The 17,138-nt window shown below is 44.7% G+C and overlaps 1 protein-coding gene across 1 annotated transcript in view; it reads left to right on the top strand.

The window, feature by feature from the left end:
• The window catches only part of LOC146862729 (uncharacterized), a 536,839-nt gene that overhangs the window by 292,351 nt on the left and 227,350 nt on the right, over positions 1–17,138 (top strand). The window contains exon 3 of the mRNA XM_085641987.1: positions 6,014–6,379. Coding sequence (XP_085498113.1) covers positions 6,014–6,379 — 366 coding nt within the window. The remainder of the gene's footprint in view (positions 1–6,013; positions 6,380–17,138) is intronic.

Below are 17,138 nucleotides of genomic sequence, written 5' to 3'. Positions count from 1 at the left end.
AATCAGCACATCCTGCTTATGCCGTGCTCCCAGTTGGCCCAAGGGAAAAGCGTCCGACTTGGTAACCTGAGGTTTAAAAATTTCACGGGTTCGAATCTGCAACCGAGTGAAGCAATCAAAATACACCGGCCTAAAATATCACTTATTGTGATACATTAAAACGTGTTTTTAAAGAAGATATTTTTAGTTAGGTGCGGCCTAAGTAGTGAAAAGAGAACATCTTAGTATTAACGTACTAGTTAGAATCATTCAATATACTCGTTGCGTTTCTACTGTGATTCCAGTGAGCCCAAAGGCGACGCGCCCGGCAAAGCAGGCAAAACATTTTATATCCTAATTAAGACGTGAAATAAATATACTGTAAAGAACATGTCTAAATCCCTCACCTGTTTGTCAAACTCTGAAAAGCAGTTTGTTATGCTAGATGTTCTGATATTATATCTATGCTTCTCAATGAACGGACTTGCGCCTAAATAGATGCATTTATAACGGTGCTTTTGAACAAAGAACAAGAATGTTATTAAAATAGTTATACATGTCATATTGGCAAGAACATACTATTTAATTCAACAATTAAAAACAGTGTTCAATAAAATAATTTTTTTTATGTAACACAGTATCACTATATTTCTTAAACGTCACAACAAATGTTTACATTTCGATGATGAATACATTATCATAATAATTTTCTCATGCTGTATTCATAGCTTTCTACTGTATAATGCTATCAAAAACCTCCTTATCATAAGTAATAATATATCTCCAGCTAGGTGAACCCTTCTGTCTTGATTTTTGCTTCGCATTCCCTTGGCAATGCCGGGGTCATACCCCATATGTGGAACACCACTGACTTTGACCAGTTGATGGTGTACCCTGAATATTGTCCGAAGGTGGACCAGATCTGAAGGATCCTGGCCATGGATGATCTTGGCAACGCCATATATAACAATGCATTGTCTGCATACAACAAGATTCTATCCTCTCTCCCCACTGTCCACCTTAGTTCCCGGATTACTGGGTCCCCCCATATCCAGCTCACCACTGGCTCCAATATCAAGGCAAATAAAAGTGGGGACAGTGGGAAGCCCTGTCTTGTTCCCCTGTTTAGGGGAAAGGCACGAGATGTATGCCCGTTAATGACCACTTGGGCCAGAGAGGGAGCATATAGCAGGTGGAGCCATGACAAGAAATTTCCTCCCAGACCCATGCGTTTTAGGACCTTGGCTAAGATTTTAACCAGCAAGCTTTATGGATGACCACTACAGATGCAAGACTTTGGGCTGTTCTCCCTCGTGCTTACTTTCTTCAAACATGTTTAAGAGATGGGGTGCCACCTTTGTGGCAGACAATTTAAGGAGTTCTATCAGGATGCCTTTAGGCCCCATGGCCTTACCGGATTGTATGCTCTGCACAGCAGCCCCTATTTCCTCCGCTGTAAGATCTTCCCCAAGCTGCTTCCTGTCCCCCTCTGGGAGAACTGGAATTCGGACATCTTGTATTAGGTCCAATGACTCCTCTATCGGGCCGGATGTCTCCGGGGAGTAGAGTTGTGCATAATGGTCTGCAAAGGCTTCCGCGATATCTTGCGGGTCTCGTAGAAACTCTCCCTCCGAGCCTCTTATGGTCATGACCCATCTCCCAGCCTTCTTACTCTTGTCTAACCAGACAAGTAACTTGCCTGCTTTATCTCCCAGTTCATATAATTTATGGTGTATCTTGCGGAGTTTACTATTGGCTCACTCAGCTACTAAGTTCTTGTATTCTTGCCTCTTCAGGGCAAGTGAGCGTTGGGTATCATCCTCAAGCAAGGAGGCTGGGGAACTCTCCAGGGTCAATATTTCCCTTTCAATTACCTCTAACTGGGCCTTTTTTTCCCTCTTGTGTTCAGCCGCAAGGGAGAGAACCTGTCCCTTTATGACTGCCTTATGTGCTTCCCACATGGTCCGGTGAGACTTTACCGACACAACATTTTCTTTGAAATAGTGATCAGTTGTTTTTTCAATGTTCACTCTAATGTGTGGAATGACCAGGTACCATGAGCTGATGGATAAGGATTGAGTGTAGTTCTAAACTGCCATGTCCATATGGCAAGTTAACTCTCTTGCCAGGCCCAACTTTTCTTTTTTAATACATATATAAGTCACCCCTAAGGTAGGCCCTCGACAGTCCAAGGGCGGCTGCAGTGTATTTAAAAAGTAGGACATGTACTTTACATGTCCTAGTAGTGAAAAACTCCTACATTCGTTTTTCATTACTGCATGGTCTATCTCTCCCATAGATTAACATTGGGATTACCTCATTACATTTCATAAGGGGAATTCCCAATTGGGAAGAGATGGCGACCCCCAAGGTTGGTGTCTCTGGAATCACAATTTAAAAAGAAAGTTATCATTTTCTTACTTGAACCATTTGGTACCTTCTACCTGCCTCTGAATATACGTCTGGGTTTGGTGACAGCTGGTCTTTGTGCATTCCCTTTAGATAGCCACATTCAAAAGGGAGCTTAGGTGTGACTGATGAGTCATCCACACCCTGATGGGCCATCCTAGGCAGGATGGGAGGGAGGAGCAGACACACTTGACTAGGCTGTGTCCTGCACCCACACAAATGGCTGCTTACACCCCTGTAGTGAGTCTGGAGCCAGGGCTGGAAGGGCAGGGGCTCTGTGTACTTCAAAGGCATCTCTTTGTAGTCTCCCCCACATCAAAGGCACAACTGGGTATAAGTACTGGACCTTAGACTCTACCATATACAGTACACTTCTGGGCATGTGGATTCTCTGCCAGGAAGAAGGACTGCTGTCCTGCTGAAAGGACTGCCAGGGACATCAAAGACTTCCAGCCCATCTACCTACAGCACGTGGACTCTGCATCTGAGAGTCTTGCCCTGCTAAGTGGTGCCAATCCAGTTCTGTGCCCTTATAAGTGGGTGTAGAGTTCTGCTCTAGTAAAAACCCATGCATCGCTGTTGTTGCGTGGCTTGGAACTTGCAAGTCTTCCTCGATGCTGGTGCATCACCGCTGCCGCTAGGACCAAAGACATCGCATTGCCGACTGCGCGGCGTATCGCCAACAGTTCTCGATGCATCCTCGGCTTGCATGGCTCAACGACAAATGGCCTACACCTTGGCGTTTGCTGATGACTCATCTCTGACTTGCGCAGATAGGAACAGATGCAGTGCCTACATCTGAAGGGATTGACGACGACACATCGCATTCCTCTGCACCTTGCATCTCATCCTCGACATTAACGCAACCGCGAATGAAGGAACTGTTTTAGCGGGCCAAGGCTGGTGACTGTATCCGATCCATGCTCCATTGTGTTCGGCCTGAACTTTTGAATATGACCCAGCCTAGCGTGACCAGATAGCCCTCGTTGGCGCTTTATGCTCTTAAGCACTGCATTTAAGTTTATCCTTTAAAATTCATAACTCCGGTTGTACTTATTGGATGTTTGTATTTTTGGTCTTATTTTGTTCAATAAATTAAGCTCTATTTTTCTAACTAGGTGTGATATCTATTTTTGTGGTGTTTTCACTGTTTTACTGTTTGAAGTGTTGCACAAATACTTTACACATTGCCTCTTAAATTAAGCCTGACTGCTCTGGTTCAAACTACCAGAGGATAAGCACAGGTTAATTTGGGTGTTTGCTCTGACTTACCCTGACTAGGATTGTGGTTGCTGCTTGTACAGGGCACATAACCCTGCCAACCAGAAATCTTGTTTCTAACAGTATAACAACCCATTTTAAATAATTATGCCAAGGACCACATCATTTAAAGTGAGCGCTGAGAGTGCTAGGTTAAGAAAGTCTTTGCCATTGTTTTGGGTTGTCTGGTGGCTTAAGTAGATAAAGAGCTGGAGCAGCACTTTTTACCACCTTAGACAGTGGTAAATTTAGTTTATTACAGGAATTTTCAAGGCATGTGCTGCTTTTGGCTAGAAATGTAGCAGCATGTGTTGACGTGTCTAATCAAGAACTGTATTTTCTAGTTGGTGGAACAAAGGCAGAGAAAGACTACTAATAAGCATATTTTTTTGTCTTATTCTGACATATAAATATATAGTGCTTAACACCGATATTTTTCTATTTTGGAGCCATCAACATAGCAAACTCTACTATTAACCAATGTAACGCTACTTATTGTATCAGCCTTGAGAGGAACAAAGACTAAGTCAACTTGGCAGACTTAATTTCAGTGGGTGGAGTCGACCAAAACTCATGTTAGGACACATGGACTTCATTTGTTTAAATTCCATGCACAGACTGGGTAAAACAACTTTAGCTGTGCTTGGCTCTGCAGCAGTGTCGCTTCCAGTACTGTATTGGCCGTGGCTTCATGTGCCCCCACGAGGCTGCTAGGCAGTCTTGGAAAATCTCTCAGGGTCTTTTAGAGACTGACAGGCAGCCCAAAAGCATGCCAGCCACTACCCTGGCAGACCACTTGCAAAATAGAGAAAGCCTGCCAGCAACAAATCAATCTCTGTGCTTTCAGTGGAGCTCTATGTGTGATAGCTCCACTTTAGGCATTGATCCTTGCCAAGCAGCCACCATGTTTGTTGCACCCACTAGAGAAACCAAGAGCTTGTTTAAGAAAAACGAATGACCCTGATATGTAGGAAGTTTTCTCCCAGCACATCACATACATTTTTTGATTTGCCTGCCCGCCTCCACCATACAGTGCATGGCAGTTCCAGGCAACGCAATCTGTTGATGCTCGCCATGTTCTAAATGGGGGTGGAATGTTTAGGACAGGGCTCCCGCTCTGACACATTCTAAATAACCCCCTTTATCATATAGACTAATCATCCAACTGAAACCAAAATTCAGGGTGAAAAAAGCATTTTAATCAGAGACATTTGGGAGCTAAATGTTATGTTATGTTATGTTATATGGCTCTTATAGAGCGCTTATCACCACTGGTCTCTAAGCGCTAAACAGGTGACCCACAAACATCATGCCCCTCCCAACCATCCGCCAATACCCAATTAGGCCGAAGATGTTACCGTGCCAAACAAAAATGTCTTCAATTTTTTCCTGAAGGAAAGAAGGTTGAATTCTTCCTTCAGGCTCGGAGGAAGGTCATTCCAGAGTTGAGGAATGAGCACTGAGAAAGCCCTACCTCCTTTAGTTTTTAAATTGAATCTGGGTTGAGCCAAATTTGGGACAGAGCCAGAACGCAGTGACCTACCGGGAACATACTTCCTTAATCGCTGTTTTATATAACATAACATAACATAACATAACATAACATGTAACTTTTGAAGGAGAAGGTGTGAAGACATAAGGTACGATTCAGATCAGCCAAGTGTTAAGAGCCAACAGCAGTCTGCAGTCTGTAACTGAACATACTAAGGTATGTATCATTTGGTCAAATATGCCAAAAGCCTCACCTAGGTGTAATATTTGTACAGTATGCATCCCTCTTCTATGAAAGTTTGTCCTCATACTATTTCAGGAGTAGGAACCTTTAGATACAGATTTCTTCAAATGCTAATGAGTTCTGACCTGTCCCCTTACCCTCAAGCAGACAGGAATGTGCTTGGACACTATTTTGATACTGGCCCCTCTAACACAATAGAGAGCTCTGACTTTGGGCCGTAATTCTGTTCTGTGAAGACAAGAAATGTACCACAGCAACGGAGGGTGGCGTGCATACTGTGATCTCAGTTCCCTAAATAGATGGAAAAGGTGTACTCGGAAGGTAGATTTATTTTTCACTGTAACACTATCTGCTCCCCAACCACCCACCTTCCCTTTTGCTTCTCTCCTCTTACTATCTATTTTCTTTCTCTCCTTCTTTGCGCTCACATACCCTCGGGTCTTGTTGGTGCTAAGCAAACTCAGTAAATACATTATTACATCTGTAACCTTTCACAGAAAATAATAATATTACCTGACCAGGAATAATTTACTGATGGTGACGTAGCTGCAATCTGATGTTTCTAGAACATATTCTGCATAGCTGTTTCCTTGTGTCTTTGATAATGTTGTCCCTTTTCTGTTTCACTAGATAATCCCCCTTCCCGCGTCAATCAGCTGGATGCCATTCCTGGCAGGCTTGGAGGATCTGTCACCATTCCCTGTGGATTCACGTATTCTGGGAAGCTGGACTCCAGCAAAGATGTCAAAGTCTACTGGAAAGCGGGGTCGGAAGATCTCTGTCTGAACTTTGAGAACATCTACGATCAAACTAAAAACGACATGCATGCTAACTACACAGATCGCGTTACACTAGTCACAGACCCAAGGGGCAATGGGACAAGTTCACTTCACATAACAGGTCTGACGGTAAATGACAGCAAGAGGTACTGCTGCAATGTGCTGGTGAATGGCAAATGGATATCAAGTTCTCACGGGACAGAGCTTGTTGTTGGAGGTAAACATTGTTTTTCTTTTTTTAATTACCAGACGTTTTCTGAATGTTTACAAGTATGACTGAAAGGTCTCAATTCGCAGTCATGACAGATATAGCGAGAATAAGCCAAGTCCTACATTAACAAAAATATCACGATGCCATTTAAGACTATAAAAAGACTATACAAATATTTTAAATCAAAATGTACAACAAGAGGAATACTTTTTAATGTATGCAACAAGAAAGATGTAGTGCTTTTGGTGAGGTAACCAACGCTCAGTGTGTTGCATGTTCTTGTGCATTAGAGGTCGTTTTAGGTGGGATCTCTTTAAGGGTTGTGTTATCTTTATAATGTCATTCCTCAGTCAGTTTCATTGCTTATGTTCTGGATCTAGAATTGTGAGGACTTCGGAGATGACCGCCTTGGCTGAAGGAAGGTACTCTGCTGTCTTCCCAATACATCTTTAAAACTTTTTGCTGGACTCACTGGATTTCCTACATGGTGCAAAGCATGTTAAAAGTATAGTGACCTTTACGTTTGACTATTGGAAGTTAGGAGGAGTGACACATTGCATCTCTATTTATAAGTCAACATTACATTGACATAACATTTACAACACCTTGCAGTTTTCTCAATATGACCGTTTGTGTCCACATTTTTCACATTTTTATTATAGTTTGTTTTTTATATAGTGCTGCTTTTACTCCTGGGGGGTTGATGAGCTTTGCAGTTCACAAATCTTGGGACTTGGATTCCTGGAAAACCAATTGGTCTGGCTAATTTATAAGTTAAATGGCTTCTTTATCAATTAATGATATTGTGTGAATGTGAGAATGAGTCAGTGATAGGGTGGGAGAGTGAATGCATGGATCATTGAGTGGCTGAGGGCATGGCTAATGAATGGGTGAGTGCACAGATGAATGGTTGAGCGAGTCACCTGTTACACCAGAGCCATACTTACATTTGATGCCTAAATGAGAGGTCAAGTCACTGAATGTCCTGCACATCAAAGTGGCCACTTCTTGGCTCTTAGGATCTCCACCTGTTAAGAGAGAGGGACTCTGGTATACCCGAGTGAGGGACTTGGCGATTGCCAAATGTGTTCTTGTACATAGTAAGACTGCATGCTATTGTATCTCAAAGAATAGTACTTAATTTGAGCTGGTGGTTGCTGGTGGGGACCACTGGCACCTTTTTTTGGGGACTAGCACATATTTTTCTGCAAGAGATGGAAAAACAAACAAAGTAGAAAGACAGAAGAAGAGAAAGACGGATGAGCCATCATGAAGGTAGAGAGCAGAATCCTGTTAGAGTGAGATATAGGGACAGATAGGGCCCGATTCACAGAACTAACTTAAGACAAAATCCTAAACTTACTACCATTTTCGTATTCACAGAAGGCACTTACTCATTTTGGTATTCACAGAAGACACTTACTCACTTCGGTATTCACAGAAGTTAGGAGTCCTAACTTTAGGACTCCTAAATGCCTTCTGTGAATACCGAAAATCTTAAAATTAGGATTTTTCTCAATTTAGGAGTCCTAAAGTTAGGACTCCTAACTTTACTACAACTAAACTGAGAAAAATCCTAATTTTAAGGCTTTCGGTATTCACAGAAGGCATTTAGGAGTCCTAAAGTTAGGAGTCCTAACTTTACTACTACTAAATTGAGAAAAATCCTAATTTTAAGACTTTCGGTATTCACAGAAGGCATTTAGGAGTCCTAAAGTTAGGACTCCTAACTTCTATGAATACCGAAATGAGTAAGTGCCTTCTGTGAATACCAAAATGAGTAAGTGCCTTCTGTGAATACCAAAATGGTAGTAAGTTTAGGATTTTGTCTTAAGTTAGTTCTGTGAATCGGGCCCTGAGTGTCTGGTAGTGGATTCAAGATGCATGAGGTGGATTCAAGACTACCAGCTTTAGTATTTAGTGTGCCAACATTTAATTGCAAAAGACACGCAATTGATGGACGGAATGCAGCAGATTTCCGATCAGAGCTTTGGGCGGCGGCACTCTTGCCGTTACAAATCAAGCACTGTCAAAGAAGTGTGACGTTTAGACTGCAATATTTCTCAGTGAGTACATTGCTCTCAGCTGAGACCTGGTGTCACCTATTTACATCCAGACAAGCCCAATTTATCATTTCCTCCTCTTGAGATTAGGAAACTGAATACACTAAAATTGGGTAAAATTAACACCTGTTGAGTGCAGTGCTTCAAAACACCAAACCTGAAGTTCAAATTAGAATATAATATATAGAACAATAGTTCTGGATACACAGGTGTTTTGAGGAGCTGATATGAATTTTACTTTGCATAAGAATAGTATATTGTGCCTCACTCTACTGACGAGTACCAAATTCGAGGTCTGGGATTCAGCTAGCCACACCAAGCAGAATAGGAATTATTCATCAACAGTTATGCATAAGATTTCGTGGAGGCCCACGCCAATAGAGTCCTCTTGGACTTTTTGAACAACAGCAGGATCTTAGACCGCTCCCAGAATGGTTTCCGCCCCGGTCATAGCACAGAGACAGCGTTATTAGCAGTGAGTGAACATCTGCGGACCATTTGGGATGAGGGTCAAACGGCGGCGCTGATATTGCTTGACCTCAGCGCCGCGTTTGACATGGTCTCCCATCAGATTCTCCTGCGCCGTTTAGAAGAAGCAGGGGTAGTCGGCATGGCACTGGAATGGTTCCGGTCCTTTTTGTCCGACAGATCTTTTCAGGTCTTTGCCCCTCCCTTCCTCTCTTACGTCCATTCCATCAAGCAGGGGGTCCCCCAGGGCTCGGCGTTAAGCCCTGTTCTATTTAATCTCTATGTCCAACCCCTGGCAGAAGTCGCGCAGGACCATGGTTTGACCATGGTCTCCTATGCTGATGACACTCAGCTGGTGGTGGCCCTTTCTGATGACCAGTCTCGGGATGCCATTCAGTTCCGGAATGGTCTAGAGGCGGTCGCATGCTGGATGACCACGAACTGCCTCGAGCTTAACGCTAATAAGTCTGAAGTGTTTTTGGTGGGGAAGGACAAGGGGCTCTGGAGTACGCAGTGGTGGCCAGAATCCTTGGGCTGTGCCCCAACCCCTAAGTCGGCGGTGAAGAATCTAGGGATCTGGCTTGACTCCACTCTTGGATTTCAAGATCATACTAAAAAGATCGCTGGCACCTGCTTTGGACTCCTATGGGGTCTGAGGCCTATATTGGGGTTCTTCGACCCAGCCACACGTCAGCTGAAACTCCAGGCGACTATTTTGTCGAGACTTGATTATGCCAACTCCTTACTGTTAGGTGCCAATAAGGCGGAAGTGAACCTCCTTCAACGAGTCCAGAACACAGCCGCCCAAGTTCTGCTCAGACTCCCCAGAACATGTTCTGCGTCGGGCGCTCTACGCCGCCTTCACTGGCTTCCCATCTCCTAGAGGATCGAATTTAAGACACTGTGTTTAGCCTTTAAAAATGTAAAACTCTCCACCCCTGAGATCCTATCCAATTTGCTGGTCCCCTATGTCCTCACCCACCAGCTACGCAATGCTGAGCAAATCCTGGCCAATGTTCCCCAAGTGAAATGCATCAGGGTGGGGGGCAGGTCCTTCCGCTATCTGGCCGCTAAGTTATGGAACTCCCTCCCTGTGCAGATTCGTCATTTAGACTGCCTGTTATCCTTCCGCAAGACCATCAAAACCCACCTGTTTCCTACAGTCTAGCCCTGGCTCTCTTCGGACACTGCTATCAGCGCCGGGACGCCCCTCCGCTGGGGCAGCTGCGCGCTATACAAGAGGATATAACATAACATAACATTTGATTTCCCCAGTAAACTCCCATGCTGGTCCCTGAAGCACCCACTGAAGATGATGTTCTATTTGATTGCAGAATGATTGTTACTAGGGATCGTATAAGGTAAGTGCAGGTTTCAGCCCGTGTGTCCAGTGAGAGCAATTGCTCAGGCTTGCTGTCCTGCCTGTGTTCAAGAGCTGGTAGCCCCATTGGGGATGACTGTAAATTAATTTACAGACATGGTATTTTTGAAGCATGAACCTTGACAAAAGATCCAGTCAGCGCAAGATTGACGGGTAGCAGGTATCTACAAGCCAGACTGGATTGTTACTCTATTTTGATGTAGTATTCCTTTAAGAGATATGTCTTCAGCTCTTTCTTGTGGCCTTTTTGGGAACTTGGGGGCATATTATCAAACACAGCATTAAAATTATTGCCGCTTTAGAGGCAGAAAACTGCTGCTAAAGCGGCGATAATGGGCTTGATAATATGCCGCAGAGAAGTCCAATAGAAGCCCATGTTGACACCAGAACATGGGCTTCTATGGGAATTCTCAAGGGCATATTATCAATGTGAATTTAATGGAGTCTGTGATCTCCATCAGTGCAGATTCAGTACCTTGACGGGTTCTAAAACCGGATTATGAGTGAAGGAGATTGGAGGTTTGCAAAAAATGTCATTAGCTGGGTGTTTAATGCTTTTTCTAAGATCTTAGAGACTCCAGGAAACAAAGATATTGGTCTGACATTTGGTAGCATTTCCGGGTCTGCATTAGATTTTTTAAATAGTGAAATTATATTTGCCTTTTTCCATGCAGGGGGCACTATCCCTGAGTCGAGGGAAGTGGTGAAAAGTTCTTTGTAAATGGAACCCAAGCTAGGTAAATGGAACCCAAGCTAGTCCCTAACAACTTCATAACTTGTGGCGGGAGGGGAAACCACATCTACTTTCGGATAAGCTCTCTTCCAGTTCCTTAGTTGTTGGGGGAAGAAATAGTGATAGTTTGTCCTGTGCCTTAGGTATAGGGAAGCTCAGGTTGTTTATGGGGGCCATGTCTTGTAGTAAAGTGAGGTTATCTTGATTTTGTTGTATTTTGTCCTCGAATAACGAGCTCAAGAGAGAACACAAAGAGGCACTTGGCTCAAGTGGTGGTGCATGTTTTTTGGGATCAGTGATGTTTGAGACAATATTGAAAATTTCCTTTGTGTTATTGTTTGCCTTTTCAATTGTGTTAGAGGAGTAAAGTCAGTATGTAGCTTTCAAATTATTGTGGTACTTGCTCATTGCCTCTTTGCATCAGCATTTGTCATGTTCTTCATGGTGTTTCCGACATTGGTTCTCACATTTTTTGCATCTCTTTCTTTCATCATCAATTTCAGTAGTGAACCAGTGGGCGGAGTGCAGATGTCTATTGCTTTTCCTATTTAATATAGGAACAGTCCTATTTGCGGCATCAGCGAGCCAGTTTCTCACTGTATCCTCATCATGTATTATATTGCCTGTAAGACTAGGTTTGGTAGCCTCCAGTGCCTCTTTCAGGAGAGAGATGTCTACTTTGCCCCAGGCATGGGTCTCGTGTGTGGGCTTCATTCGCCCTGTTTTTTTTTGTTGCAGACCAAGACCATGAGATCGGTAGTCTGAGGTGGTCGGATTAGGTACCTTCCTGCGGTATGCCTACATCTAATGTGGTGTTTGTTAAAATATCATCTAAACCGTGTCCTGCTTTATCGGTATGACCTTTTGTCTGCAAATGATTCCAACAATTATGAAGCAGGGTCGCCTAGGGGGTTGCCCAGCTAACTGTTACAGTCCCCTAAGATGGTAAAGTTTGCGTAGTTAATAACTTTGTTGCCCAGAGCTTGGGAGATGGAATTAATCAAGTCTCTTGTGTGGCCATGGGGGTCGGTATACCAAAGCTCCTGCAAAGGAGCATTAAGCTGAGGGTGAGATAATGAATCCCATAACTTCAGCCTTTACCTTATCGTCTACCTCAAATGTTGTACATTTTAGTGACTTTTTCAAATGCTATAGCTACCACTCCACCCCTCCTACCCTCTCGATCTAGGTGGAGGCTGGCAAAATGTGGGGAGAGAGCTGATTGTAGGTCAGGGCTGGAATCCTCTGTTAACCATGTCTCAGTCATGAGGAGAACATCTAGGTGCTCTTCCTCGATTAGCTTGTATACATCTGAGGCACGTTTAGGGAGTGACCGTACAATTACGAGTGCAGCTTTAAGTTTATTTTGGTTGACCGGAGTTCGCCTTTATCTTTGATTCCAGTGTTTAATGGACTTAGAGGAAGATTGCAAAAGTGGCAGGAAATAAGGCAAAAGGACTTGGTGAGTAGGGGATTAATACATTGCCTGGGACATTGGTTGAGCCGATGTACCACTGCCAAAGAGTAGGTAATTTGAGGTCTAACGTCTCATACCAGCAGGGTGGCTGGTCATGGTCGGGTCACAGACGGGCGCAGATGGGCTTGCCTTAGGAGCGCCTTAGGCGCGCCCGCATAGCAGCCATGCTTTTATGCCTATAATTAAAAGGATGCCTGAACCACTAGAGCGCTGTCTCCATGATCAGTGCCCCACCCTCAGGAGTCCCTTTACCGCGCTGTACAGAGCGTGCAGGAGCAGTCTTCCAGAAGTGCAGCTAAACAAAAGGCAATGCGGTGATCTATCATTGAAGGTGAGAGCTACAGTTTTAAAAGGCTTTCCCACGGCGCAAGTACACAGAGTTAATTATTTCGGATTACGGTGCGATCAAAGGTTAAAAGGGTGATTGTTATCTAGCACACCAGATTCATGACATTTCCGACACTGAACAACGTTCAGAGTGACATTTTTGGTATGATTTTCAACTTATTTAAAACAACGAGCAGGATGATTTTGCTTAGTATTCCTCCTACAACAATGTCAGTTACCTCTAAGGCCAGCAAGATCTGTGGCTACTAATTGTGTGGAATCGGGTAATCGCTGTGTGTGCGGGAGAGAAATGGCTACTTACTGTCCTGGTCTAGTGCTGTACTCTGGAAGATGGCTGAAATGTCGAACAGCCAGCTTCTCACACTGGAACCCTTCAAGGACCAGTTCAGCATGTTTTGGTTCCGTGAATGGTACAATTAGTGTAGTTAAATTGGGTTGTAGTAATAACTACTAAGTATCGTGCTTTACAATTGAGAAACTGCAGTAGTAATCGGCATGTAGACAGTATACAGAAATTGTCATTAGTAGAGGATAGAAAAGGCATTTTGGGGGCTGACACGAGGTGAAATGTGCAAAAGAACACCACATTTGGGATCGCACTACACATCAGTTCTAAATTCTAGGTCTGCCTCTTGCTGCTGAATGAAGAGCTCAGTTTGGGGAAACAGCCATATTTCAAGACCACCAACTAACTCGAGAACTTACCTTCACCAGCTGCCAATAATCCAGCTTCTCTTGCTTTATGTGCTGTATCCTGATGAAGGAGAACTGTATGGGACCCCAGTTTACACTCTAGTGTAAGGATGACCTTTTCGATGTGCGCACCTACATCTAAAGACATCCCAACCAGGGCTGGCACTAGGGCTTTGTGACCACACCAGGTCGGACTTCGAGTGGGGGTGTGGTATTATAAGTATATTATGGTTTTAAAAGCACCTGAAGCCGCATTCCTGGCCTCCAGTAATTTTCAGGTAACAAAAAAAATGTCAAGATAACTCCGGTGATTTACGGTCTTCTGTAACAAAGGCCTCCGCAGCGTCAGCGGAGCTGGGAAGGGGCGAGCTCCAGAGGGCCCCCTCAGCACAGTATCCTGGGCTGAGAGCTCCTGAGTGTGGTCGGAGGGGGCCCCCATCATTACTTTGCAGGGGGCCCCCTAGAGTTTCGTTACACCACTGGATCGGAGGTTTGTCTAGTGGAAGTTTTGACTCATAGTAAGGTAGCACAGATGGTTAGTATGCCTGCTGGAAAGAACATGTACCATGCAGGGTAAACTACCTTCACCCCGCATCCGTGACACCGCATGCTGTCACAATGCGGTCGTAACAACGACCGCGTTGTGACAACGCATACCATTACTCCGCAAGTCATTACAACGACTTGCGGAGGGGGGAGAAGGTGTTGGATTTAAAATCCAACACCTTCCCTACAGTCCGCACAGACTGGAGTTGGAATAGTAAATTTTACTATTCCAACATCCAGCGTCCCCCCTCCGCAAGTCGACTTGCGGGGTAATGGTATGCGTTGTCACAACATGGTCATTGTTATGACCGCGTTGTGACAGCATGTGGGATAATGGTAGGCGGAGTGAAGAGGCATATTCACCATGCAGATCACAAAGTGCATATAATATAAATAGGTCAGTGGGTTACTGCTTTTGTCTGAGAGATTCTTGGTTACTTGTAGTTTATAAATTATAATCCTAACACAGAAGAACAATGAGCTATTAACTGTCATCAAAGAGCTGCATGCAAACTACAAGGTACAGATTAGAACATTATGATTTTTTCCCAGTATTTCTTTATCCTAATGTTGGAAAAATGATTCATTTGGATAGAATCAGTTCTGATTACTAAAGAGAATCCCCAACCATGGTGTTACTTTTTAAAGTCTTAGTTTGTGCTTTTCCAGACCAAGCACTCTTAAATTATCCTGCCTACCAGTATGGATGACATGTGACTCCTACACCTTGTATTCCTCTGTCTTTTGTTTTTTTTGTCTCTGTGTAGTGTGTGTGATGTAAAGTGCTCTGACACCTTACACTGGTATGCGGAGTGAAGAGGCATATTCACCATGCAGATCACAAAGTGCATATAATATAAATAGGTCAGTGGGTTACTGCTTTTGTCTGAGAGATTTTTTGTAGTTTATAAATTATAATCATAACACAGAAGAACAGTGATCTATTAACTGTCATCAAAGAGCTGCATGCAAACTACAAGGTACAGATTAGAACATTATGATTTTTTCCCCAGTATTTCTTTATCCTAATGTTGGAAAAATGATTCATTTGGATAGAATCAGTTCTGATTACTAAAGAGAATATTTTTATACAATATTAAGAAATCTTCACAATATCACAATAACCTTGAAAAACAGTTCCTTGAAGTCAATAGCTCCCTCTGGGGCTATCACTGCATCGTAATCAAACAAATCCAAACAGTTCTGGCTTACTGCGGCGTTGCAGGCCAGCTACCATGTCGGGAAGACCCACAAAACAGCACTTTTAGAAATGCAGGGCATCGGCGACCTCTCGTAGAGCTTCCGAAAGCATGGCGTCTGCAGGCGTTGGTTCCAGAGGTCGGTGCAGGAGTCGTCGGGCCCTTGGAGTCACACGCGTTGCAGATCGAACTCCTCGCGGTTGAAGTCAGGAGCGCTGGCGTTGGCAGGTGTTGGGTGCTGGGTTGCGAAGTGCAGCGGTGCGGCGTGCGATGCCCTCAGATCGCGGTTCGAGCAGCGGCACGGTGGCGGCGTCAGATGGCGTCGTCTGTGAGACCAGGGTCGCAGTGCAAAGTGAGGCGGGTCTCGTTGCGGTGCTAGCAGGTCACGGTGCAAGCAGCGGCGTTGTCGTTGCTGAAGAGCTGTTGTTGGCTGGCGAACTAGAGTCGATGGCGCTGGCATCGGTAGGCCAAGGCTGAGGTGCGGGATGAGGGCGGTGCGTCATGTAACTTAATGAGCGGTGCCCTCAAACCATGGTACAAGTAGCGGCGTCCATTTTGGCGTGGAGCGTCTTCGTCGGGGATACCATGGCGGCGTTGTGAAGCGAGGCGATGCAGAGTGCGGTGTCCACAGGTTGCGGTGCGAGAGGCGTCTCGGTGGCAGCGTCAGCAGGTGTCGTCGGTAAGACCAGGGTCGCAGTGCAGCATTGCGGCAGTGCCCTCTGCGGTGCCTTCAGGACACGAGTCGGCAGCGGCATCATAGACGGCATCGGGTTGCTTTTTCTTCTGTTGCAGCACAAAACACAGTCCCCAGTGCTGAGGGCAAAAGAACTTGAAGTCTTTGCTGTTCCTGAGACTTCTTGAACAGGGGGCAAGCTCTACCTCAAGCCCTTGAAGAAACTCACAAAAGTAGATTGCAGAAAGTTCAGGCTAGTTCTTTCTCTGCCCAAGACAGAAGCAGCCACTATAGGCCAACACAGCAAAGCGAAGTGGTAGTTTCTCCTCACAGCTTCTCCAGCTCTTCTTTTTGGCAGTCTTCTTGGTCCAAAAGAGTTCTAAAGTTTAGGGGTTTGGGCTCCACTTTTTATAGCCCAAAATCCTTTGTCCTTTCAGGCAGAGTGTCTGTGCCCAGCCAGAACCAGTTCTGCCTTCTCTGGTGTGGCTTCCTGGAAGGAGGTGGAGACGGCATTTTCAGAGGCAGACCAGGCCCATTCAGATGCAAGGAAATCTCCTCCCCCTACTCTAAATGCAGCCCAGGTCTATGCAGCCGTTTCCTGACCCACCTAGACTATCCGGAGCCACTGCTGCTCCCCAGCCCATGTCATCCAAAACCCAGACAGTCAATCCACAAACCCAGCAGAGGCCTGCTGGATGGCTGAGCAAGGAAATACCTACTTTTTAAAAGTGGTATTTTCAAACCCAGAATGTAAAAATCACCTTCACTAAAAGATGCATCTTTAGATTCTGAGTTCAGGCATACTAAACGTGATTTTCCTACCTAGTTCCCAGGGCCAGTTCTGTTTATAAGATGTTATAAACAAACTCCCCATTTTGTCCTATGGGGAACAGGTAGCCTTGCCATAGTGAAAAACGAAATTGGTAGTAATTCACTATCAGGGCATGCCACACACACCAGGACATGTCCTACCTTTCACATATACTACACCCTGCCCACAGGGGTACCTTGGGCCTACCTTCGGGGTGACTGACATGTAAGAAAAGGGAAGGTTAGGGCCTGGTAAGTGGGTGCACTAGCCAAGTCGGCATGGCAGTACCAGACTGCACACAGGTTCTGCAATTGCAGCCCGAGTTACATTTATGAGCTGTTTGTGTGGGTGGCACAATCCAGTGCTGCAGCCT

This window comes from Triturus cristatus, chromosome 2_2, assembly GCF_964204655.1.
Source record: "Triturus cristatus chromosome 2_2, aTriCri1.1, whole genome shotgun sequence".
NCBI lineage: Eukaryota > Metazoa > Chordata > Amphibia > Caudata > Salamandridae > Triturus > Triturus cristatus.
This window is presented reverse-complemented; position numbering and strand designations above follow the sequence as displayed.